Source organism: Heterodontus francisci, chromosome 36 (assembly GCF_036365525.1).
Source record: "Heterodontus francisci isolate sHetFra1 chromosome 36, sHetFra1.hap1, whole genome shotgun sequence".
Taxonomy (NCBI): Eukaryota; Metazoa; Chordata; class Chondrichthyes; order Heterodontiformes; family Heterodontidae; genus Heterodontus; species Heterodontus francisci.
In genome coordinates, this window is record NC_090406.1 from 30,813,106 (window position 1) to 30,840,391 (window position 27,286).

Below are 27,286 nucleotides of genomic sequence, written 5' to 3' on the forward strand. Positions count from 1 at the left end.
AGGACTCAAATGAGGATTTTAATTGGGCAGCGTACAGAAAAACAAATGGACATGCGCACAGGAATTCTTGGTGCATTGGCATGCCTGCCAGAAAACCTGATGTCACTGACAAAAAACATTGAGGGGTCTGGGTCCAACTTGGCACAGGGCTTCAAGCAAAGCTTGGAGTCCAACCTTCCCAGCATGTAAGTGGTGGTCAACTCATGAGAACATTTGCAGACCCAACCACAAGGCAACATCTGATGGCTGATGTTGCAGCTTCCATTGCAGCACAAGCAGAAGCCAAGAAATGCTTGACTGCTGCAATGGAAGCTCAGACTGAGGTCATAAAAGCTCAGATTGTTACCATGCAGGCTCAGACTGCTGTTAACATAGCTGTGGATACCAGTGCTCAAAGTGGACAAAGGCTAGCTCCAAATTATCATTTTTTTAAAAACTCTTTTGTCCTTTCTCTTTGAAAAAAATCCCCAATTATAGAAACTCCCTGTCCCTTCTCCGCCAGGACAGAATGTTCCATTTCTGAATCAGCTAGTTGGGAATTAAAGAGATTTACATTGGAACCATCACATCCTTCCTGCCAGAAAGCTGCAGCTCTCCTCAGCTGGGATCTGGCTCAGTCTGGAACTATTTCAGAAACTGATATTTAAATGTTTAAAGCAGGAAGAGGGGTCACTTCTTGAAAATAAATGCTTTACTTCTATCATTCCTTTTTTAAAATTACTTTCTGAAAGCTTATCCCAGCCAGGAATATGCTGCAAACTTAATAGAGTGGACAGGGAATGATGCAGAGAAGAAAACTACTCATTGCATTAACATTGCTCAAGGAGTAAATTCTGACTCAATTGAATTAAGCAAAGATTAATAGGATTGGAAGCAAGCAAAGCTGTACAAACAGAGGCAGTAGTATCAAACCATCTTATATAAACTTAAAGCAGCTAACCTAAAAGCAGATGATCTGGTCATTGTCACATTGTTGTTTGTGGGAGCTTGCTGTGCACAAATTGGTTACCACGTTTCCAACATTACAACAGTCACTACGTTTCAGAAGTACTTCATTGTGTGTGAATTGCTTGGGACATCCTGAGATTGTAAAAGGCCTTATATAAAGGCAAGTTCTTTCCTTTTATTGTTAAAATGGCTGATGCTGTATCTGGACAAACAGCCGCAGTGAATCCCAGTGCCTAAATCCAGCCCCAACCTCTGCTTCCTATCTTCGCTAAATCATCCTGTAGTTGGGCCAGGCTGGGCCTCAGCTGCTTCCCACCAATGCCAGTGAAGGTGTTGCAGTAGAGGTTGATCCTCGGTACTGCCTCGATGGAGTTGTGACTGAAGGTCCTGGTGTATCCAGGTACCTGGTGCTCCCGTCACTCTGCAGGGTATCTCTGGTCTGCTAGACACCATCCAGGCTCTGGTTGCAGGAAACCAGGAAATCCACACGCAATCTGCCCAGGAAATTCACACGCAATCTGCCCTGGGATGCCACATTCGGGACGGTGTCAGGCTGATCCCAGAAGCTGATCAGCATCATCCCGCAGATCCCTGCTCCATGCTGGCCAAGAGGTGGCAAGCTGCACTTCACAAGTCTCTCACTACATTGTGACTGGAAGCCCACAGTAAATGGATCTGTTTATTCTCTGTCGGAATCATTCTCACCACAAAGAAAGAATCCCAGCCTAGGCCACATCAAGTTTCCTTTCCTCGCTGCTGCCTCATCCTCTGACGCAGTCCCACCACCAACTAACTGATGTCAATTGCACCAGTTGGGTCCTGGACTCGCCTCTGATTGGCAATTCAGTTTCCCTCTCCATCTCTTCTATTCTTAAACACCAGATGAGTCCTCGCACCAAAGGGAGCGGAAAGATCCCATATTCACACTCTGGTTGGTTGGAATTAAATGACAGGGAAACTGATCAATCGCAGCTCAATCCCTGCACAGTCCAGACTTAATGGCTAAAGAGGTTCAGTCTCTGCCTGTGAGACTGACTGCCTCCTTTAGGACAGAGTCACTCACTGCCTGTGGTACTGAGACCCAGGCTGTCTCGATCACTAGGTTATTCAATTTTAAATTCTAACCCTGCATGGGATTAACAGTTTTTTAAACGAACTTGAGGAGGAGATCTAGTCATCAGTTCTCTGTGACCTTAAAGTGATCCCTTTGCCTTGTGCATTCTCACTGCATTGTAAGTCTGAAAAAGTAAGGAGAGAGGGAACAATAAAGACAAAGAATAACGACCGCAAACCTGTACGGGACAGAAACGCCAGGATCATGCCCACTGGTGTCTTCCATCACTGACCCAGCTGGGGGTTTGTGCAGTCCGTGGAAGAGCACCTCATTTTCATGGGGTTGACTGGCATCTCCCAGATCCCTGACTTCCTCACACTGCCAGAATCTCTGGGTAATTCCAACATTGGGGGGGCGAGGTTCTCGAGGACAATGGCACATGCCACAAAACCAAACCTCAAGAAGTCTGGATCCAAAGAGAATGTAGATCTTTCACCGAAAGAAGGTGACTGAACCCATTAAGCTCATTCCCTTCACAACCAGCTCCATGCTATCACAGACACCACCCAACCCATTAAACCCCCATACTTCCTATATTCTAGCATAGACTTTACTCCACCCATCCAACCACTTGCAACAGCCCAAAGACATATGAAACCCAATTACACAAAAAGTTGGTTTCTTCTGCCATCTAGTGAGCATCAAATGGATTTGTCTAAAGTGACTTTGTTAATTTAACATTCTAGGTAAATCTCCCTCGCTTTGAGTTGAAGGATAAGTAATTTTATAACAATAGACCGTGTAACATACAATGTGTTATTGAGTGACTGAATTTAACATTCTGTTTTTATTAGGTTATTCCAGGATTTTTACCCAGACTTTAAAGACCAAATTCTATGATTCTGTGAAAATCATAAATGAATGCCTTTGATTGTATTTGCTCATTTACCTATATAGTGGATTTTTTTAGATCTTACCATTTTTTAAAGCCACCCATTAAAAGATGAAGCAGACATTTACTATTAGTGGGGCCTAGGCTCTGCGGTTTTGGAGTACTAATGGGGGGGGGGGGTGATTGTACTGTGGAGGGCGGTACAGTGGCGCAGTGGTTAGCACCGCAGCCTCACAGCTCCAGCGACCCAGGTTCAGTTCTGGGTACTGCCTGTGTGGAGTTTGCAAGTTCTCCCTGTGTCTGCGTGGGTTTTCTCCGGGTGCTCCGGTTTCCTCCCACAAGCCAAAAGACTTGCAGGTTGGTAGGTAAATTGGCCATTATAAATTGCCACTAGTATAGGTAGGTGGTAGGGAAATATAGTGACAGGTGGGGATGTGGTAGGAATATGGGATTAGTGTAGGATTAGTATATATGGGTGGTTGATGGTCGGCACAGACTCGGTGGGCTGAAGGGCCTGTTTCAGTGCTGTATCTCTAAACTAAACTAAACTTATAGGCTGGTTGCATTGGAGCTGGAATGGGGGATGGTTTGATTTACTCAGTAATTCCCAATAATAATCTCTGGAACTTTCTCACTAAACCTCTCTCTCCTCCTTTAAGATGCTCCGTAAAATCTACCTTGTAGGTCCTCTATTTGTGATTCATGTCAAATTTTGTCTAATCCAAGAGGGCAGTTTAACACCCAATCTGAAAGATGGCACCTCCAACAGTGCAGCACTCCCTCTGTACTGCACTATAATATTAACCTAGATTTTGTGCTTGGATCTCTGAATTGGGTGTCAAACCTTCAAACTGAGAGGTGAGAGTGCTAACATTGAGTCACAACAGACACTGTTTTACCCCAGTTTCATTTGATTATGTTCCTGTGAAATGCCTTGTGATGTTTTACTATGTTAAAGATGCTATGCAAATGCAAATTACTGTTGTTGCTGTTGCGGTTGAGGGAGAGGGTTCACACAAGGTTTGACAATAATGAGAAGGTTCCTGAATATGACAGCACTTTGTGGGAATGGAGGAGAGGGGGAGTTATGGTACCATTGAGGGAAGTAACAGCATCTGTCAGCAATGACCTCAGGGGAATATAGGAATGGCAGCACTGGTGACGGTCCCAGAGTGTGGAGCACTGATGGAGAGCACTAGGGTGTGTCAAAACCGAGCAGAGGGAGGCAAGTACAGCTGCAGTGCAGGTGGTGTCAAGGTCTATCTCTCTCAGTCTTTGTTTGACCTTCTGTCTGACTCTCTATCTTTCAGCTTGACATGCTTTCTGAAGTAAATAAGGGAAGAACTCTTATTTAAAAGTTTAATTGAAAACCTACTCAAATTCATTGTCCAGCATGAATTCAAATCACACAACCAATATCACCAAAACAGATTATCTGGTCATTATCACATTGCTGTTTTTGGCAACTCTCTTCGAGGTTCCTACGTTACAACAGTGACTACACTTCAAAAGTACTTCATTGGCTGTAAAGCTCTTTGGGTTTTACACAGGCATGGCTTATGAGCTGAGATATTTCTCCAGGGAATGGGAAGGGAAAGATAAGGCGGTTGCATCAACCCTCAGACAAATCAGCCAAGAATATTACTGACAAGAAGGTCAAATCAAGTTGCCCACCAGACTTTGCAGGCAAGAATGTAGCAAGACATGTCCCATGGAATATTTGGTCAACTCTGCACACTAGTGATGTCTTTGTAATGTTCCAGCAACACTAAATTTAATCTTATTATTGCCCCCAATAATACTCACAGTACCCACTATCACCAACATCCCGCCGCAGTATTGTGTCAGAATTAAAAGAAAAACTTGCATTTATAAAACTCTCTTTGATAACCACATGACATCCCACAGTCAGTGAAGTAATTCTGAAGCGTAATCACTGTTGCAATATAGGAAACCCAACAGTCAATTTGCACACAGCAAACTCCCACAAACAGCAATCTGATAATGACCAGATAATCTGTTTCAGTGATATTGGTTAAGGGATAAATATTGGTTAGGATACTGCAGAGAACTCACACTTCTTTGAAACGTGTCCTAGAATCTTTCACATTCACCCAAGTGGGCAGACAGGGCTTTTGCTCCATATGAAAGATGGTATACCTGACAGTGCAGCACTCCCTCTGCTTAAATCTCTGGAGTAGGATTGAACCCATGACTTTCTAGCTGAGAGTATTACCATTGAGCTACAACCGAGACTGCTTGTAGCTCAGTTTTGCCTGGTATTTCCACACTAATTAACTCAACAATGCTCCAGAGTTACTTAGAAACATAGAAAATAGGAGGAGTAGGACCATTCGCTGATCGTCCAAACTCAGTACCCTGTTCCCACTTTCTCCCCATATCCCTTGATTCCTTTAGCCCTAAGAACTATATCTAACTCTTTCTTGAATATATTTAATGATTTGGCCTCAACTGCTTTCCGTGGTAGAGAATTCCACAGGTTCACCTGGGGTGAAGAAATCTCTCCTCATCTTAGTCCTAAAAGGCTTACCCCTTATCCTTACACTGTGACCCCTGGTCCTGGACTCCCCCACCATCGGGAACATCCTTCCTGCATCTAGTCTGTCCTGTTCGAATTTTGTAGGTTTCTATGAGATCCCATCTCATTCTTCTAAATTCTAGCGAATACAAGCCTAATGGACCCAATCGCTCTTCATACGTCAGTCCTGCCATCCCAGGAATCAATCTAGTGAACCTTCGCAGCACTCCCTCCATAGCAAGAACATCCTTCCTCAGATAAGGAGACCAAAACTGCACACAATGCTCCAGATGTGGTCTCACCAAGGCCTTGTACATTTGCAGCAAGACATCCTCGCTCCTGTACTCGAATCTTCTCGCTATAAAGGCCAACATAACATTTGCCTTCTTAACTGCCTGCTGCACCTGCATGCTTACTTTCAGCGACTGGTGCGCAAGGACACCCAGGTCTCGCTGCACCTCCCCCTTTCCCAATCTATCGCCATTCAGATAATAATCTGCCTGTTTTTACCACCAAAGTGGATAACCTCACATTTTACTGCATCTGCCATGTATTTATACGTATGTTTATTTATATATTTATATTTATTTATATGCAGTATAATGTGAATAAATATGAGGTTATCCACTTTGGTAGGAAAAACAGGAAGGCAGATTATTATCTGAATGGATATAAACTGAGAGAGCGGAATATGCAACGAGACCTGGGTGTTCTCATACACCAGTCGCTGAAGGTAAGCATGCAGGTGCAACAGGCGTTAAGAAAGGTATGTTGGCCTTCATAGCGAGAGGATTCGAGTACAGGAGCAGGGAAGTCTTACTGCAATTATACAGGGCCTTGGCGAGGCCACACTTGGAATATTGTTTGCAGTTTTAGTCTCCTTATCTGAGGAAGGATATTCTTGCTATAGAGGGAGTGCAGCGAAGGTTTACCAGACTAATTCCTGGGATGACGGGACTGACGTACGAGGAGAGATTGAGTCGGTTAGGATTATATTCGCTGGAGTTCAGAAGAGTGAGGGGGGATCTCATAGAAACCTATAAAATTCTAACAGGACTTGACAGGGTAGATGCAGGAAGGAACCAGAACCAGGAGTCATAGTCTAATGCTACGGGGGAAACCTTTCAGGAGAGAGATGAGGAGAAATTTCTTCACCCAGAGAGTGGTGAGCCTGTGGAATTTGCTACCACAGCAAGCAGTTGAGGCCAAAACATTGTATGTTTTCAAGAAGGAGTTAGATATACCTCTTGGGTCTAAAGGGATCAAAGGATATGGGGGAAAAGCGGGAACAGGTTACTGAGTTGGATGATCAGCCATGATCATAATGAATGGCAGAGCAGGCTCGAAGGGCCGAATGGCCTACTCCTCCTCCTATTTTCTATGCTTCTATTTTCCCACTCACTCAACCCGTCCAAATCACACTGGAGCTTCTCTGCATCCTCCTCACAGCTCACACTCCCACCCAGCTTTGTGTCATCTGCAAACCTGGATATATTACATTTAATTCCCTCATCTATATCATTAATATATATTGTGAATAGCTGGGGTCCTAGCACCGATCCCTGCGGTACCCCACTAGTCACTGCCTGCCACTCGGAAAAAGACCCATTTAGTCCTACTCTTTGTTTCCTGTCTGCCAACCAGTTCTCTATCCATGTCAGTACCTTACCCCCAATCCCATGTGCTTTAATTTTGCAAGCTAATCTCTTATGTGGGACCTTATCGAAAGCCTTCTGAAAGTCCAAATATACCACATTCACTGGTTCTCCATTATCTATTCTACTAGTTACATCTCTAAAAATTCCAGTAGGTTTGTCAAGCATGATTTCCCTTTCATAAATCCATGTTGACTTTGTCCGATCATGTCATTGTTTTCCAAGTGCTCTGCTATTACATCTTTTATAATTTATAATTTTACTACTTCTTGTTAGCTCAGTATCACCCAAGTGTTAGCCTAGCATTACTCTATTATGGTCCAGTACTTTCACTGCAGTACCCCAGTATTGTCTGTGTTTCTGTGTTATCCCAGTATTGTCCCTCTGTTACGCCAGTATTATTGCAGTGTTATCCCAACATCACTTAGTATTGCCCTTGTTACCCTAGTATTGTTCTGTAGAATACTTCAGTGGTGTTGATTTGAATGAACAAGCCTCATACAACTGGGCCATGATGTAGCGTGGCTGCATTCAGAGTTTAACTGATTCACAAATAATATGAATGAAAATGGGATCTGAAGTTTTTAATTAATTAATTACACAAAAACTTTTACCCACAAACAGATCAAGAAACATCTATTTTTATATAGATACAACTTTATTTAAGGATTACTTAAGAAATACAACATCAACCATTTCCCATGTGCACACATACATAAACGAGATATAAAACACCTAATCCATACAGCACTCACATCCACAGAGTCACACCTTCATCGTGTGTTCCCATAGACTGCTAGTCACAAAGGGAACATAATTATCACAAAATCACCCAGTGCCAAACATCACTGAACTTCTAACTGTTAACATTTCAGAACAGCACAGAACTTTACAATGACAGCAGCACCACACAAAAGGCAGGCCCTTTAATCAGCAGGCACCATGCAATGCTTCCTCGGCTTTACTGAGATTTCACAGAGCTGACTGTGTGGGAGATGAGGGCCTTTTCATTTCATTGTTCATAAGCACACATCAACTCTTTGTACACATGCCCACTTAAAACCACCCACACTCCAAAATCCGCATCGGTTGTCATGTGAACACCTCTTAAAATGTGCTTACTTTCCCTGTAAAAATAACGATTCCTCATCTCTGACACTACATATGTGGTGTAATTAATGCTTCAAGAGTACTGAATACTTCTCATGCTGTGGCATCAACACAGACGCTGCCATAAATAAGTAATTTATTATCTGCTGACATTACTCATCCAGTGCTTTTAATCACAACAGCATCATGACAATAATTTAACTGTAAATTTTTCTGCAATTTGTGATGAAACATCAGCAACCCGTTCTGTCAAAATAAATTTGCAAAATACCGTTTGTTAAAGACTGGTCCCTCGGTTTACAAAGTTTGCAGGGGGTGTATACTGCAACTAGTCTGAGACTAATCAGTGGGTATCCACTCAGAGTGGTCTGAGAATGATCACTCGGTGAACACCATGTTCCCTTAACTGCTCCTTACTATGCACGGCCGACTTGCTACCATGCACGCACGCATCTTCAAGGGAACATTGCTTGTGCATGGCCTGTTTGTTCCCTGTGAGGCCGCACAGCCACACAGCTTAGAGGGAACATTGGTAAACACTGTCTGGTCTGAGACTGGTCACAGGGTGGACACTGTGTCTGGTCAGAGACTGGTCACAGGGTGGACACTGTGTCCGGTCTGAGACTGGTCACAGGGTGGACACTGTGTCCGGTCTGAGACTGGTCACAGGGTGGACACTGTCCACTGGTGCTGCTCTTTATCCTTATGGATCCTATTCAGAGTTCCATGTGATTGAGAAAAATGTGTTACTTGGAAACGTCCTTTGTTAATATTGCGATACTCAGATGAAGTACCGGACACCAAGCTTGGAGAGAAGACAAGGCAAATCAAAAGGTGGTAGATAGATAGTGCAGACTGTAGGAGGAAGCAAAGACTGAGTGAGTTGAGGAGCTCCACAGTTTGAAGCTCTGAGAAAGAATGAGTTGGAGCAGGCGACATTGCGAGAAATATTCATTTAAACACAGAGGATGAAGGGAGCAGGAAGAGTATGTGAATTAAAATCAGTGGGATGATAGAGCTCACAGCTCATCCAGTTCCTTGTCATCCCAGTCCCTCAGGCTGGATCTGATTCCATTTGATAAATATCATTTATTTCAGCATTTGAATAACAACATCCACAATAGAAAATGATGTAACTTGAAAGTGATATTTTCTACAATCTGGTTTGAAAGTTTGTCATTGTTAAAAGTCCATTGTATACACCGTTAGTTTTTCCTGTCTGATATTTATTGAGATGTGGGGATATTTTGTGCATTCTTGATTGGAAAAATCTTTAAATGATCAAGAATCACAAGTAGTTCCACCACAGGGACAAACTGGAGATTCCTAAACCTCAAAATGAAAACTTTGCCATATTAGTGGACAAACATTAATCCCATTCCTGTGATATCTTTTACCGAAGGTCTTAGCCTGGTTAAAAGGAGTCTCATAAATTAGGTTTGTTCCCTAATATCATGAACAGTACTTTTGATACTCTTGAGTACTAAGAAGCTGAATACAAAACTAAAAAAAACTCCAGGTTAATAAATCAAATCTTAGTCATGTTCCTCAGCCAGCCTAACACTTGCTAAACAATATTGTTTATACAAGGGACTCTGTATACACTGAGCCTGCTGTTTAAAATGTTAGTCTGCAAACACTTCAATTCAGATTTTAGTTCAATTACAAGTATCTTCACACAGTTTACAATCACTCATCTGCTACAAATTCCTAAAACCACATAAGAGCCAGACAAATTGTACTATGTACATCGGGCTTGAGAAACACCAAGGTTAATAGTGTCTGACATCTCTCAATTTTATGGAGACATTAACCCATTTATTTCAACAACATTAATTTCAAGGCTCGGACCGCACTGCATTCTGATTTGATTTTATTTTCCTCTCCTAGTTCCCCATACGGGAATCACAGAATGGAAGGTCTGTCACAGAACAGTTTTATCCTGTGAAATTTGCCCAGGATAAAGTAGAACTGCCTGTTTGTCAGCACAAATAGGCATCCTTTTAACACTGGATACAGGGGGTAGAGCAGAATCACTGACTGTTCAACTCCATTCTGCTTTTCTGTTCCACCTGGGTAGGTTCAGCTGTTAATCAGTGGAAGAATAGCTCAGGCTATCAGATAACACACCGAACCAGACAGGTGGGGAGTCCAAATCAATGTTGGAACTCTGTGGTGGCACCAGTGACTGAATCTAGTTTTATATCCTTCAACTGTGCTCATTTTAAACAGATAACTTGGCCTCTGTGTGTGTTTTTCTAGAGGGATACACAGTGTTGCCTTTCCTACACTAATACACACAACTGACAAAAGTCACAAACACATGGAATACAGTTTATACAGTTTACCTTCTATGGAAATACCTCTTGCCAGAGGTCGTTACTAGAATTCAAGCATGTTATAGAATCGGACAAAACTTTCACCATGTCAGATAGACACAGAGCTCCATTACAGGTCAGTATCGGCAACAGTATATGTTGTGCACTTGCTGAAGTATTTGTGCAAGAGGAAGCGAGGCAGAGTGGAGTAGAGCATGCAACTCTAGAGGGAGGCCAACCTGGAACCTAATATAAGATCAAAGTCAACATTACCGATAAGGAATACTCATCACTTCAGAGGATATACCTCACCTCAGAATAAAGTCAAACACACAAATCAGAGTTTTACAAACTACTTCTACACCAACTAGCCCTTGGGAGCCAAGCATTTCACATCATCATAATGGCATCCAATAACACAAGAGAAGCACAAGAAAAAGTTAGGAACCAAGGCTCGAGGGACACAGAGTGAGGGGTCCAGTAGAGAGTCCCAGATGATTGTTCTTTGGGGCTTGGGAAGACCCCAAGTCTAATCTATCAGTGAGAGTCGGGGGACGGAGTCACCAACTGCTCATTATCCTCCTAAACAGCAAGAAGCTCCAAGTGCCTCTCTGCATCTCCCACCCAGTGACTGATAATGCCCACTTTCATCTATCAGTTTACAACAACAACTTGCATTTATATGGCACCTTTAATGTAATAAACATCTCAAGGTGCTTCACAGGAGCATTATAAAGCAAAATTTGACACCAAGCTACATAAGGAGATATTGGGGCAGACGGTCAAAAGCTTGGTCAAAGAAGTAGGTTTAAAGGAGCATCTTAAAAGGGGGAAAGTGAGGTAGAGAGGCAGACAAATTTAGGGAGGGAATTCCAGAGCTTAAAACCCAGGCAGCTGAAAGCATGGCCACCAATGGTCAACTAAAGCAAGAAGGATTTGCATTTATAAAGCATCTTCCATGACCACCGGATGTCCCAAAGCATGCTACAGCCAATGAAATACTTTTGTGCTGCAGTCACTGTTGTATTGTAGGAAATGCAGCAGCCAATTTGTGCACAGCAAGCTCCCACAAACAGCAATGTGATAATGACCGGGTAATCTGCTTTTGGGATGTTGATTGAGGGATAAATATTGGCCAAGACACCAGGGATAACTCCCCTTGCTCTTCCTTAAAATAGTGCCATTGGATCTTTGACATCCATCTGAGAGGACAGACAGGGCCTTGGTTTAAAGTCTCATCTGAAAGACAGCACCCCCTCGGTACTGCACTGAAGTGTCAGCCGAGATATTTGTGATGAAGTACTGGAGTGGGCCTTAAACCTACAACCTTCTGACTCAGAGGTGAACATGCTACCAACTGATCCACAACTGCTTGCAATTCAATTAAATTAACCCAACCTGTCTACACAATGAGGCATTAACTGCCCAAACTGTTGTTCATTGATCCCTGGCTGCACCAGCACATCATCTGGACCATGGTTCAACCCAATCTGGAAACAACAATTTCAAACAATTGCTTAAACCAAGTTGTGTTTGCTGAACACAGCACATCAAGGAAGAATCAGCCACTACGTTCAGGTTTAGGGTTAGGGTTAGAGTTAGGGTTAGTATTAGGGCTAGACTTAGGGTCGGGGTTATGTTTGGGACTGGGGTTAAGATTAGGGCTAGAATTGTGGATGGGGTATACATTAGAGTTGGGGCAAGCCTAGAGTTGGGGCTAGTGTTAGGTATGGGTTGTGTTGTGCTGGGTTAGGATTGGAGATGGGGTTAAGATTAGTGATGGGGTTTGCATTACAGGCAGGTTTAGGACAAAAGTTTGGTTATGCCTAGGGTTAAGGTTAGGTTTCTAGCTGGAATTAGAATTAAGAATATGTTAGGTTTGGGATTGCATTAGGGTTAGAGTTATGCTTGAATTGGAGCTTTATACAAAGAGAATTTGCTTTTAAATGCTGTAAGGATTGATTACATCAAACTACAACACCACAACCATTATATCACTGGATGTCATTGACGGACACCAGTCTGTGCCTCTTGGTCTTACCTTTTTATTAGTCATAGTCATAGAGAGATATAGCACTGAAACAGACCCTTCGGCCCACCGAGACTGTGTCAACCATCAGCCACCCATTTATACTAATCCTATATTAATCCCATACCACATCCCCATCTTCCCTCAATTCTCCTACCACCTACCTACACTAGGGGCAATTTACAATGGCCAATTTATCTATCAACCTGTAAGTCTTTGGCTGTGGGAGGAAACAGGAGCACCCGGCAGAAACCCATGCGGTCACAAGGAGTACTTGCAAACTCCACACAGGCAGTACCCAGAACCGAACCCGGGTCGCTGGAGCTGTGATGCTAACCACTGTGCCACCGTGCTGCCCTGTGCTGTAAAATTACATCAAGTGATCAGTGCTGATGATCAGCAGATTGTTCTAACAACTGGTATTTAACAAACATCTAATGTTTAAGAGAGAAGATGAGCAAGGGGTTTTGAATAAAATACAGATTTAACAAGAGTTGTTTCATATCTCAGCTGAGATCTATACCGACCCCAGTGACCCAAATTATCCACATTACGATCAGGAAGCACCCAGAGTTTGCACTCAGACACTCATCCCTGTCATTACATTTGATCATCCCTGAGGATTATTACCCCTACAGAATTAGGTAGCTGTGTAGCTAGACAGTGAGAGACTGGGCATTCCCCTCTCTGCTCTTAATTAGTTTAACTAAGTGAACCATTTCCTTTTCAGGAACAGCCAACACTTATTGATTTCATGCAGTTCAATCACTTGTGCACAAAATGAATCAATAAATTCAAATCAAGGAATCCAATTGCCCAGAAATAGGCATTAATGCACAGTAACAGACTGCTAAGCAGATCACAAACAGTACTTCTAAAAGTCTGTTCAATCCAAGAATTAATTTGAATACTGTCATTCCCTAATGGCTATAAAGAACCTTGCAGAGTGGAGCCATAAATAATCTATGTATATCCCTGTGCTTCGTGTTAATGTTTTCCTTGGTTCCCAAGCCTAGTTTAGAGCACTAGGAATCTTAACTACACACAGAATGAGGAATTCTGTGAGACTACCAATGAATGTCCATTTCTATTGCCTAAGGGGGTCAGAAAGGAATTTCCCAGTGTTTTAGCCCTAATTGGCCTGGCTTTTTAATTTGGTTTTACTCCTTTCCCAGGAGATTACATAGCTCCTAGTAGGTGGGGCATAAGACACCATAACTGTGTGGGCAGCCTGAATGGACCAGTAGGTATTAACTTGTCTGCTATTTTTTATATGTTTGTATGTTTTGAGCAATAGACCCATGTGCATTAAGAATGGGAATGATGTGTTCCTTTCTCACTGAACACAACTCCTTACAGAGGAGATTTTCATTCAATCTGACTGACCTGGAATTGAACTGAGGTATTTGATGAGATGCTACAGAGGAAATCCGTTGACAAAACTAAGGCAAAAGCTACTGAAGAGGATGACGATGTAGCGGTCAGGACAGGCAGTTAGTTAGAGGACATAAAGTGGTTATTGGATGTTGTTCAGTGTCCCCATTGGTCAGTGTTAGGCCAGTTGCTCTTCTCAATATATACAATCTGTCTGGAATTGGGTTTTAGAGGCATAACATTAAATGTTACAGGTGGCACAAAAATGAAGAGCATAGTTAATTATGAGCTGGAGTGTAAGCGACTTTTGGAGGCTAGTAAATAGGACAGAGAGGTGAAACTCAGCGGCAGGGATATGAAGGGTTAGGGTTTCGAAGGAAGAATAAGAGGATATATGGAGTGAATAGTAAAAGTTTAAAAGGAATCACAGAATCATAGAATGGTTACAGTACAGAATCACAAAATTGTTATAGTGCAGAAGGAGGCCATTTGGCCCATCATGTCTACTCCGGCTCGCCAAAAGAGCAATTCACCTAATGCCATTCCCCCGCCTTCTCCCTGTAACTCTGCATATTCTTCCTTTTCATATAACTGTCTAATTCCCTTTTGAATGCTTCAATTGAACCTGCCTCCACCACACTCTCAGGCAGCGCATTCCAGACCTTAACCACTCACTGCATGAAAAAGGTTTTTCCTCATGTCACTTTTGCTTCTCTTCCCCATTACTTTAAATCTGTGCCCTCTCGTTCTCGATCCTTTCATGAGTGAGAACAGTTTCCCTCTATCTACTCTGTCCAGACACCTCATGATTTTGAATACCTCTAACAAATCTCCTCTCAACCTTCTCTTCTCCAAGGAAAACAGTCCTAACTTCTCCAATCTATCTTCATAACTGAAGTTCTTCATCCCTGGAACCATTCGCGTGAATGTTTTCTGTACTCTCTCCATTGCCCTCACATCTTTCCAAAATGCGGCGCCCAGAACTAGTTGAGGCCGAACTTGCGTCTTATATAAGTTCAACATAACTTCCTTGCTCTTACAGTCATAGAGTTATACAGTACAGAAACAGGCCCTTCAGCCCGTCATGTCTGTGCCGGCCATCAAGCACCTTACTACTCTAATCCCATTTTCTAGCATTTGGCCCATAGTCTTGTATGCTGCGGCGTTTCAAGTGCTCATCTAAATACTTCTTGAATGTTGTGAGGGTTCCTGCCTCTACCACCTCTTCAGGCAGTGCATTCCAGATTCCAAACACTCTCTGGGTGAAATTAAGTTTTCTAGACGGTGATCAACTGAGATGATTAGGTAAGGGTTTCACAGAACCACAGAATTATTACAGCACAGAAGGAGGCCATTCAGCCCATCGTGTCTGCACCAGCTCTCCGAATGAGCAATTCACCTAATACCATTCCCCTGTCTTCTCACTGTAATCCTGCACATTCTTCCTTTTCAGATAACAGTCTAATTCCCTTTTGAATGCCTTGATTGAACCTCCCTCTTCCACACTCTCAGACAGTGCATTCCAGATCCTAACCACTCACTGCCTGAAGAAGTTTTCCTCACATCACTTTTGTTTCTTTTGCCTATCACTTTAAATCTGTGCACTCTCGTTCTCGATTCTTTCATGCGTGGGAACAGTTTTCCCCTATCCACTCTATCCAGACCCTGGGATATGGATCAAAGGCGGGTAAATGCATTTGAGGTACAAGTCAACCATGATCAAATTTAATGATGCAATGGACTCAAGGGCCCAAATGTCCCATTTCTATTCCTATTTCTATTGATGTGTAATGTGAAGGGTAGTTTTGTATTTGTGAGTGGCTTTAGTAGAGACACCAAGCACAAACAAATGACATATTCCCACCATCTAAGTCTTAAATTCATTGAGTACTCATCTGGTTTAACTAAATGCTCCATTCAAATCTAACCAAGAGAAACCATATTTTGTCTTATGGATCCATTCTAGATTGTAGGATAGTCTTTTCTAAATATTTTTCCTTTGCACTCTTTAATGTGCAGGTCCTGTGAAAGTGTATAAAATAAAATTGAAGGTAGCTTTAAAAGGAGATTGTTGTGTGCACACATGCACAATGTAGCTTCAGATCTCTGAAACATCACTTTTAAAACTGCCCTGTATGTGATCTTGTGATTCCTTCCCAAAACTATAAGGGTAATACAGGTCCAACTAGCCACTGAGAATCATAAGGCTGGATTTAACCAGGATTGGTTCTATATATGTTAGGCCCAGTTCGTTTTACTTGAAATTGAAACGTCACTGGCCCTTGCGAGCCAGTGCCAAGTCTTTCTCCGTAAATACAGCGGACTTCGAAACTCAGAAACCTCACAGGTAGTACTGAAGACCTGTGCTCCAGAACTAGCTGCTCCCCTAGCCAAGCTGTTCCAGTACAGCTATAACACTGGCATCTACCCAACAATGTGGAAAATTGCCCAGGTATGTCCTGTCCATAAAAAGCAGAACAAATCCAATCCAGCCAATTATCGTCCCATCAGTCTACTATCGATCATCAGCAAAGTAATGGAAGATGTCGTGACCATGCTATCAAGCAGCATTTACTCAGCAATAATCTGCTCACCGATGCCCAGTTTGGGTTCCGTCAGGGCCACTTGGCTTCAGATCTCATTACAGGGTTGGTCCAAACATGGACAAAAGAGCTGAATTCCAGAGGAGAGGTGAGAGTCACAGCATTTGACCGAGTGTGGCATCAGTAAGCCACATCAGTGGAGCTTTAGCAAAATCAAAGTCAATGGGAATCAGGGGAAAACTCTCCACTGGTTGGAGTCAGAGCACAAAGGAAGATGGTTATGGTTGCTGGAGGTCAATCATCTCAGTCACAGGACATCTCTGCAGGAGTTCCTCACTGTAGTGTCCTAGGCCCAACCATCTTCAGCTGCTTCATCAATGACCTTCCCTCCAACTTAAGGTCAGAAGAGGGAATATTGGCTGATGATTGCATAGTGTTCAGTACCATTCGCAGCTCCTCAGATACGGAGGCATTTCGTGTCCACATGCAGCAAGACCTGGACAGGCTTGTACTGATAAGTAGCAAATAACATTTGCACCACACAAGTGCCACACAATGACCATCTCTAACAAGAGAGAATCCAGCCATCCCCTGGACGTTCAACAGTATTACCATCGCTGAATCCCCCACTATCAACATCTTGGGGGGTCATCGTTGACCAGAAATTTAACTGGACCAGCCACATAAATGCTGTGGCTACAAGAGCAGGTCAGAGGCTGGGAATTCTGCGGTAAGTAACTCACCTCGTGACTCCCCAAAGCCTGTCCACTATCTACAAGACACAAGTTAGGAGTGTGATGGAATACTCTGCACTTGTCTGAATGAGTGCCACTCCAACAACACTCAAGAAGCTCAACACCATCCAGGATATGGCAGCCTGCTTGATCAGCACCCTATCCACCACCTTCAACATTCACTCCCTCCAGCACCGACGCACAGTGGCAGCAGTGTGTACCATATACAAGATGCACTGCAGCAACGTACCAAGCCTCCTTTGACAGCACCTACCAAACCTGTGATCTCTACGAACTAGAAAGACAAGGGACAGCAGATGCATGGGAAAACCATCAGCTGCAAGTTCCCCTCCAAGGCATACACCATCCTGACTTCACTGTCACTGGATCAAAATCCTGGAACTCCCTTCCTAACAGCACTGTTGGTGTACCTACACCATATGGACTGCAGCAGTTCAAGAAGGTGGCTCACTACCACCTTCTCAATGGCAATTAGGGACGGACAATAAATGCTGGCCTCGCCAGCGATGCTCACATCCCATGAACGAATGAAAAAAAAAAGCAATCTGCCTGAAAATTCCAAGATGCCTGTCCTTATGCTGTGCAGTGTGAAGAGCAAGCTCCCTCTGTCAGGGTTCGATCAATTTATACACCAACATATGGCACAACTGAGTAATCAAAGGAGATTTTAGAGACTGGAAATATAACAATCTGTTTGAATATAACACTAACAATACTAACCAAGAGAGCTCGAATTTGGTTTAATTTGCTTTATTCCTAGATCCTGGAGCTAGGTTCTGAAATGAATCAGCAATTCAACCCACTCTCTTCCTCTATCTCTCTCTACTTCTCTATTCATTCTCTAACCAGAAATCCTATTCTAGTTTTTAGAGTTGCCACAAACAACCCTGTGCCCTGTTCAAGGTATATGTAATTCTCCTTTGCAATCACTGATGAGACAACCAGAAAAAGAATGACAACGATTTACAACATAGCCAAGAACGGGGCATGGTCATCGCTTTGTGGGATAAGGCCAAGCAGCCCCAGGTTCCAGAGCTGGGGAAGTGGAAACTCTGCCTGACACTAGCCACAAGCTGACTTAACAATGTTGCCCATTGCATTACAACACATGTACAGAGTGTTTTAAAACGCTGTTAGCAAGCTTGAGAAGGAGACTGTACCTAGATAACGACACAAGCTTGAGAAAGAGATTGTACCTCGACAAGCATCTCCCTTAAAAATGTTAAGGAGTACATGATTTGTAAAATTAAAATGGGAAAGAAAATTAGCAGCTGAGCAGAGGCGAAGTGTTCGGAATCTCACTCCTGACTTCACACCAAGGCATAGTCGAACTGTCCTCGCTCCAGCCCGTCTTTGCCATCAGACCATGATGAAGCAGGCATCCTGCTGTAGGGGTCCAACAATATCCGAAAACACCGGACCACCAGGATTATCAAGAAAACCAATAAGAAAATCACAAATGCGAATACAGTTTTTTGCTCGGCCCCCATGGGCGCTGAGTAGGGGGAGTCCCCGCTGAGATCCATAGATGTTGAAGCCAGCAGTTCATCATCTACTGTAGACATGTCGTTCATTGTGGCAGCATCATTCATCGCCAGGCCTATTCGTGCTGGGCTGCTAATTAGCTCTCAAAATGTGAAAAGTAGATGTTTTATTCGTCATCAGTTTGCCAAGGTCACGCCAGCGGATCAAGCTATTTACTCCCTCTGCAAAACAACAAACAGAACAGTTAACCCTTTGATGATTCCTGCAGCACTTCTACCCCAGCTCCCCAAAAATGTAACTTCCCTCAGAGCCTTACACTAAGGTTCCAAATTAATTCGCAGCATTCAGTCAGACACTGAGTTTGCAGGATTTTTAAAAAAAACACAACTATTGGACTCTAGAACCCCACAGAGGAGTTATCACCTGTAACCTCATGTACCCTTTAGTTAGAAACTGAATGAAAGAATGAAAGAATTGTCTGGAATCAGATGCATATCAGTGGTGAGGTGAGAGTGACTGCCCTTGACATCAAGGCAGCATTTGACAGAGTCTGGCATCAAGGAGCCCTAGCAAAACTGGAGTCAATGGGAATCAGGGGGAAAACTCTCCGTTGGTTGGAGTCATACCTAGCGAAAAGGAAGACAGTTGTAGTTGTTCGAGGTCAATCATCTCAGCTCCAGGACATCACTGCAGGAGTTCCTCAGAGTAGTGTCCTAGGCCCAACCATCTTCAGCTGCTTCATCAATGACCTTCCTTCAATCATAAGGTCAGAAGTAGGAATGTTCACTGATGATTGCACAATATTCAGCACCATTCGCGACTCTTCAGATACTGAGGAGTCCGTGTAGAAATGCAGCAAGACCTGGACAATATCCAGGCTTGAGCTCATAAATGGCAAGTAACATTCGCGCCACACAAGTGCCAGGCAATGACCATCTCCAACAAGAGAGAATCTAACCATCTCCCCTTGACATTCAATGGCATTACCATCGCTGAATCCCTCACTATCAACATCCTAGCGACCACCATTAACCAGAAACTCAACTCGAGTAGCCATATAAATACCATGGCTACAAGAGCAGGTCTGAGGCTAGCAATCCTGCGGCGAATAACTCACCTCCTGACTCCCCAAAGCCTGTCCACCATCTACAAGGCACAAGTCAGGAGTGTGATGGAATACTCTCCACTTGCCTGGATGGGTGCAGCTCCAACAACACTCAAGAAGCCAACACCATCCAGGGCAAAGCAGCCCACTTGATTGGCACCCCTTCCACAAACATTCACTCCCTCCACCACCGACGCACAGTGGCAGCAGTGTGTATCATCCTCAAGATGCACTGCAGCAACGCACCAAGTCTCCTTAGACAGCACCTTCCAAACCCAATGCCTCTACCAACTAGAAGGACAAGGGCAGCAGATGCAAAGAAACACCACCACCTGCAAGTTCCCCTCCAAGTCACACAACATCCTGACTTGGAACTATATTGCCGTTCATTCACTGTCACTGGGTCAAAATCCTGAAACTCCCTTTCTAACAGCACTGTGGGTATACCTACCTCACATGGACTGCAACAGTTCAAGAAGGCAGCTCACCACCACCTTCTCAAGGGAAATTAGGGATGGGAAATAAATGCTGGCCTAGCCAGCGATGCCCACATCCCATGAATGAATAAAAAAAAACATGATCAGTTGAAAGAAAATTCTGAATCCAAATATTCTATTTTTCAGAATATATATGGCATTAATATATCGGTACATATGGTTTTAGTAATTGAAGAATGGTTGATTAAAATTTCTTTGCTGTTTGGTGAGTAGGATTTGTTGTCTAAAGTAGGTGTTCACTCACCAAGGCTAACATGTTCTATTACAGGATATTTTTAAGGATTGAAGTATCTCATAGAGTTTTGGGGTAGAGTAAGGCTGAAAAAGCAGCAAAGCTCAGCTTGCAAAGAAAAGAATGAGTGAACGACCAACTTATTAGTTAAGTTTGCTTATGATTCTTGTCCATTTTTCCCTCCTCTTTGCTGACATACACTGCTGGCAATCATCTCTTTATCCCACTCAAGCGGCCACTCCATATATGAACTCAGATAGCGTCACCCAGCATTTGACTGTAGGAGCCATCACAGCCAAGCCCGACCTTTTTCTCACCTGCATTTCGCACACTTGCACTTTCCAGGAGTCACTAACAGTGATCAAGCTACTGAGGTACAGATCAACCATGATCTAACTGGATGACGGAGCAAGCTCAAACGGTTAAAATATTTACCCCTGTTCCTAAGATTATGCTCTTATTTTTATGGCATCATGAGATCAATACATCAGTTACTGATGAGCTTGTCAAACAATTGAATGAAGGTCTCCAGTCTCTAGTTCATACAACATACAAATTTAACCAAGGCATGACTATTTATCTGGCAGTATTCGCAACTGATCAATAACAATAGCACACATTAATCTTTACATCATCATTATTGTCGAGAGATCCTAGTAAAGGAGTCAGAGTTTTAATCAAATTCTTATTGTTCAGTAGAAAAGTTAATAAAAGTCAGTATTTGAGTTCCAAGAATGTTGTGTCATATGAGTAAAAAACTTTCTCAAGGCATTGTTTAAGGTAACATGAGCAGTGCAATATGTGTTCAAATCCTGGAAATGTTCCTTATTCATGGATCATGGCTGGAATTTGGGCCCATTTTTCCTGTTTGGGACTGGAGAGTTCAGAAATTTCTGAAATTGAGCGGTGAGCCAGTTTTAAAAATTACTCATGTTTTTATTTTCTTATCACTCAGGTGTCACGAGTTTTAAAGTTTTTGATGAACTTTCATTGACAAAACATTGTGGGTTAGAAATTCACCTTGGCCCATAGCATAGCTGTATCACATCAGCTGCATGTTATACCATCACCCAATATTCAGTTCCATTGCTGTCAATGGACTTAAATGTCAGGCACTGCGTGTAGTAGGCAGACGACCCAATACTGCCCATTCCACGCCACTGCCCGAAATGAATTTCTCAAACCTCACAATTCAATCCCAGCCAATGCTCTGCCCCTATCCCAGCCCACACCACACTCTGCATTTGCCTCATATCAGACATCTGCACCTTGCCAAGTCCTCTTGTCCCTGCTCCTATTCCACGCCCCTATCCTACACGAGGCCTCACCTATCTGATTTCAATCTGCAACCACAGGATGGAGATGTTGCCAATATTAATCGTTTATGATGTCGCTCTCCAAAGCCTTTTTCAAATGGTTCAAGTTACTCCGATCAAAACCCAGGTGGGTTGGTAGACAGGAGGATATATAGCTGATTGTCACAGTTACTCCCTGCTGGCAGGGAGAATCTTGTTTTACATCTCAGGGATGCAGATGCCATGCAACATTACCACCTGATTTCTTTCCCTCTTCCTTTTCCTTACGTCCAGCCTCAGTACCCCTCAGCAGTGCCAAATGCCCTCACCACACCCAGAGTACTGAGCATTCCCTCCCCAGTTCCAAATGCCAAATGCCCCCCAGTTCTAAGTATTGGACACCAACTCTTCCAACCCAAGCTCCTTTCTCCAGCTCCTATTGCTGAGTTTCCATGGTATGATTAACATTAACATCACTATTCCTTAAAGATACTGGGCCAATGTGTTGAAGACATACTGTTCAGGAGGGAAGCAATTTATGCAAATAGAGCCAGTACATCAACGATGAGGTTACGATGTTCCAGAGTACATTTTGTCTGTCTCTCTCACACTGTCACATGCTAGTCATTACAATGTGCAACTAACGCACTCATAAAGTATTAACAGACTGAAACGCTCTGAATCCTCACGCTCCTCTTAGCCTTCATTCCACCAATGTCCCATCTACACGCAATCAACCCATTCACCCCACCTATCCCAACCACCCCACTGATTCTCCATCCTCCCATTAACACCTCATTCACCCCACTAAGACTCCACCAAGCCCATCAATAATATATAGACCACATTAACACCTCATTTCTCAATCTACATCTCATCCACCCCATTGACTCTGCAACAACACTCCATTCACCCTATCAACATTGCATCCACATCGACACCCCATCGACATCTTGGCCACCCCAACAATATCTCATCCACCCATTTGCCTCAATCTACTCCATTAATGGTGCAGATTGGGTCAGTTAACACACTATTAACATTCCAGCAGCACAGCATCAGAACCCTATTAATTTCTCATCCACACATCAACTTTCAGCATTTCTAAAGCAGCAGAAGAGGAAGTTAAACGTTTAAAGAATATCTTGCTCAGTCCAATGATCATTACAATGCAGCATGTGCTGCAATAATTTCCCATTCCCCACCCAGGGTGAGTGAACTGACAGTGATGCAAATACAACCGAAAGCCTACCAACATATTAATAGACCCGAATCCAAAAGATTCAATATTCTCCAGCCTCCCAAGTTCTACCCTAAGCAAATTTCCAACTTGGCTAAAACTCTACTGTCAACATCTTCTCCCACACAAAGTCCCACTCAAACATCACCCAGTCCTCACTGAACCCTCACAGAAATAGATGAGTATCACAAGGACACCCCAAAGATACAAGTGAGTGTTATATAAGAGCATAACAACATAAGAAATAGGAGCAGGAGCAGGCCATTTGGCCCTTCAAGCCTGTTCTGTCATTCAATAAGATCATGGTTGAACTTCAACATCAATTCTACCTTCCTGCACTATCACCATATGCCTCAATTCCCTTAGTGCCCAACTATCTGTGGATGTTAGTCTTGAATATACTCAATGACAGCATTCACAGCTGTCTGGAGTACAGCATTCCAAATATTCAAAATCCTTTGAGTGAAGAAATTTCACCTCATCTCAGTCCTAAATGGTCAACTGCTTATTCAACTGGCAACATCCAGCATCCACCCTGTCAAACCCCTTAAGAATTTTACTTGTTCCAATTAGATCACCTTTTATGCTTCTAAATTCTAGGGAATATAGGCCTAATCTACCCAATCTCTCCACAATGCACAATACTCTCATGTCAGGAATCAGTCTAGTGAATCTCTGTTCCACTCCCTTAGCTAAAAGAACTGTACACAGTACTCCAGGTGTGGTCTCACCACAGCCATATATAATTATAGTAAGACTTCTTTACTCGTATACTCCAGCCCCTTTGTAATAATCCATTTGCTTTCCTAATTGCATGCCGTACCTACATGTTAACTTTCTGTGATTCAAGTACAAGGACACCCAACTCCCTCTGAATACCAACATTTCACAATCTCTCACTATAAAAAAATTCTGCTTTCCTATTTTTCCTACTAAAGGGGATAATTTAACATTTCTCCACATTATATTCCATCTGTCACATCTTACTCAATTAACCAGTCTAAATCCTTTTGCAGATTCCTTGCATCCTCTTCACTGCTCACTATCCCACCAAACTTTGTATCATAAGCAAAATGGGATATATTACACTCGGTCCCCTCATAACACAAGAACACAAGAAATAGGAGCAGAAGTAGATCCATCGAGCCTGCTCCGCCATTCAACACGATCATGGCTGATCTTGGGCTTCAATTCCACTTTCCTGCCCACTCCCCATATCCCTTGATCCCCTGCAAGACCAGAAATCTATCTATCCCAGCCTTAAATGTATTCAATGATGGAGCATCCACAACCTTCTGAAGTAGAGAATTCCAAACATTCACAACCCTTTGACTGAAGTAATTTCTCCTCATCTCAGTCCTAAATGATTGACCCTTTATCCTGTGACTATGTCCCCATGTCCTAGATTCCCTGACCAGTTTGAACAATCTCTCAGCTTCTACCCTATCAAGCCTCTTCGGAATCTTGTATGTCTCAATTAGATCGCCTCTCATTCTTCTAAACTCCAGAGAATATAGGTCCAATTTACTCAGCCTCTCATTATAGGACAACCCCCTCATCCTGGGGACCAATTTAGTAAATCTTCGCTGCACTGTCTCCAGTGCAGGTATATCCTTTCTTAAATGTGGTGACCAAAACTGCACATAGTATTCCAGGTGCAGTCTCACCAAAGTCCTGAACAATTTTAGTAAGACTTCTTTATTCCTGTACTCCAATCCCCTTGCAATAAAGGCCAACATGCCATTTGCCTTCCTAATAGCCTGCTGCACCTGCTTGTTAACTTAGGGCGTTCCTTGTATGACTACCCCCAAGTCTCTCTGAACATCAACACTTACCAGTTTCATACCTTTTAAAAAATATTCTGCTTTTCTATTTTTATGACCAAAGTGAACAACTTCACACTTCCCTACATTATACTCCATTTGCATTTTGTTGCCCACTCACTTAACCAGTCTATATCTCTTTGCAGCTTCTCTACATCCTCCCCGCAGCTTACCTTTCCACCGAGCTTTGTATCATCAGCAAATTTAGATACATTACTCTCTGTCTCTTCATCCAGGTCATTAATATAGAGTGTAAATAGCTGAGGCCCCAGCACTGATCCTTGCAGCACCCCACTATTCACTGCCTGCCAACTTGAAAATGCCTCATTTATGCCCACTCTCTGCTTCCTGTCTGTTAACCAATCCACTATCCATGCTAATATATTACCCCAACACCATGAGCCCTTATCTTGCCTATTAATCTTTTATCTGCCACCTTATCGAATGCCTTTTGAAAATCCAGGTATACTACATCTACTGGCTCCCCTTTATCTACCCTACTAGTTACTTCCTCAGAAAACTCTAATAAATTTGTCAAACAGGATCTCCTTTTAGTAAAACCATGCTGACTTGTTCGAATCATACTGTGCTTTTCCAAGTGCAATGTTAAGACTTCTTTAATAATAGTTTCTAGCATCTTCCCAACAACTGATGCTAAGCTAACTGGCCTATAGTTCCCTGTTTTCTCTCTATCTCCTTTCTTGAAAAGCAGCATAACATTTGCCAACTTCAAATCTGACAGGACCATTCCTGAATCTAAGGAATTCTGGAAAATCATAGCCAGTGCATGCACTATCTCTGCAGCTATCTCTTTTAGGACCCTAGGATGTAGGCCATCTGGTCACAGGGACTTGTCAGATTTTAGTCCCTCAAGTTTTGCCAATACTTTTTCTCAGCTGATAGCAATATCCTTAATTTCCTCACTCTTTTTAGCCCCTAGGTTACTGTCTATTTATTTATTTATTATTTATTTATTTAGAGATACAGCACTGAAACAGGCCCTTCGGCCCACCAAGTCTGTGCTGACTAACAACCACCCATTTATACTAATCCTACATTAATCCCATATTCCCTACCACATCCCCACCATTCTCCTACCACCTACCTACACTAGGGACAATTTACAATGGCCAATTTACCTATCAACATGCAAGTCTTTGGCTGTGGGAGGAAACTGGAGCACCCAGCGGAAACCCACGCAGTCACAGGGAGAACTTGCAAACCCCGCACAGGCAGTACCCAGAACTGAACCTGGGTCGCTGGAGCTGTGAGGCTGCAGTGCTAACCACTGCGCCACTGTGCCACCCATGGAACTGGTATGGAACTTGTGTCTTCTACTGTGAAGACAGACACAAAATATTTGTTCAATGCCACTGCCATTTCCTCATTCCCCATGATGATTTCTCCTGTCTCTGCCTCTAAGGGACCAACATCTACTTTAGCTACTCTCTTCCCTTTTATGTACTTATAAAAGCTCTTACAATCTGTTTTTATATTGCTGGCTAGTTTACTCTCATTCTATTTTTTCCCTTTTTATCAACTGTTTGGTGGCCCTTTGCTGGTTTCTAAAACATTCCCAATCCTCAGACTTGCTACTATTTGTTGCAACATTGTAAGCCTCTTCTTTTAGTCAAATACTCTCCTTAGCTTCCTGACTGAGCCATTGATGGGTCTTTCTTGACGAGTTTTGGTTTTTGAATGGAATGTTCTTTTGTTGAACCCTTTGAATTGTTTCTTTAAATGTTTCCCACTGTTCATTTACTGCCATACCTTCCAGTCTATTTACCCAATTCACCTTAGCCAGTTCTCCTCTCATACCTTCGTAATTGGCTTTGTTTAAGTTTAAGATTCATGTTTGTGATTGAAATGTGTCACTTTCTAACTTAACATGAAATTCAATGGTATTATGATCACTATTTCCCAGTGGATCTTTTACTATGACATTGCTTATTAACCCTGCTTCATTACACAATACGAGATCTAAGATAGCTTTATCTCTAGTCGGTTCTACAATGTATTGCTCCAAGAAACTGTCACGAAAGCATTTTACAAATTCATCTTCTACACTACTGTTGACAACTTGATTGTTCCAGTCTAAATGCAGATTAAATTCACCCACAATTAATACATTACCTTTTTTACATGCTCCAATAATTTCCCATTTAATATTCTGTTCAATAATATAACTACTGTTAAGGGGCCTGTAAACTACCCCCATCAGTGTTTTCTGACTCCTGCTATTCCTAATTTCCGCCCAAACTGATTCTACTTCATGATCTTCTGACGCCAGAACCCTGCTTATTAATATCCTTATGCCATAGGAGGCTAATCCGCCTCCTATGCCATTTTGTCTGTCTCTCCAAAATTTTGTGTACCCTGGAATATTCATTTC

General features: G+C 42.8%; 1 protein-coding gene across 1 annotated transcript; it reads right to left on the reverse strand.

Moving 5' to 3' along the window:
• Window positions 1-18,138: 18,138 nt before the first annotated feature.
• On the reverse strand, window positions 18,139-18,909 carry LOC137351395 (cortexin-1-like). The gene has a single exon (XM_068015839.1). It carries the CDS (start codon window positions 18,807-18,809, stop codon window positions 18,528-18,530), a length of 282 nt encoding a protein of 93 aa, XP_067871940.1. The 5' UTR covers window positions 18,810-18,909; the 3' UTR covers window positions 18,139-18,527.
• Window positions 18,910-27,286: the final 8,377 nt, after the last annotated feature.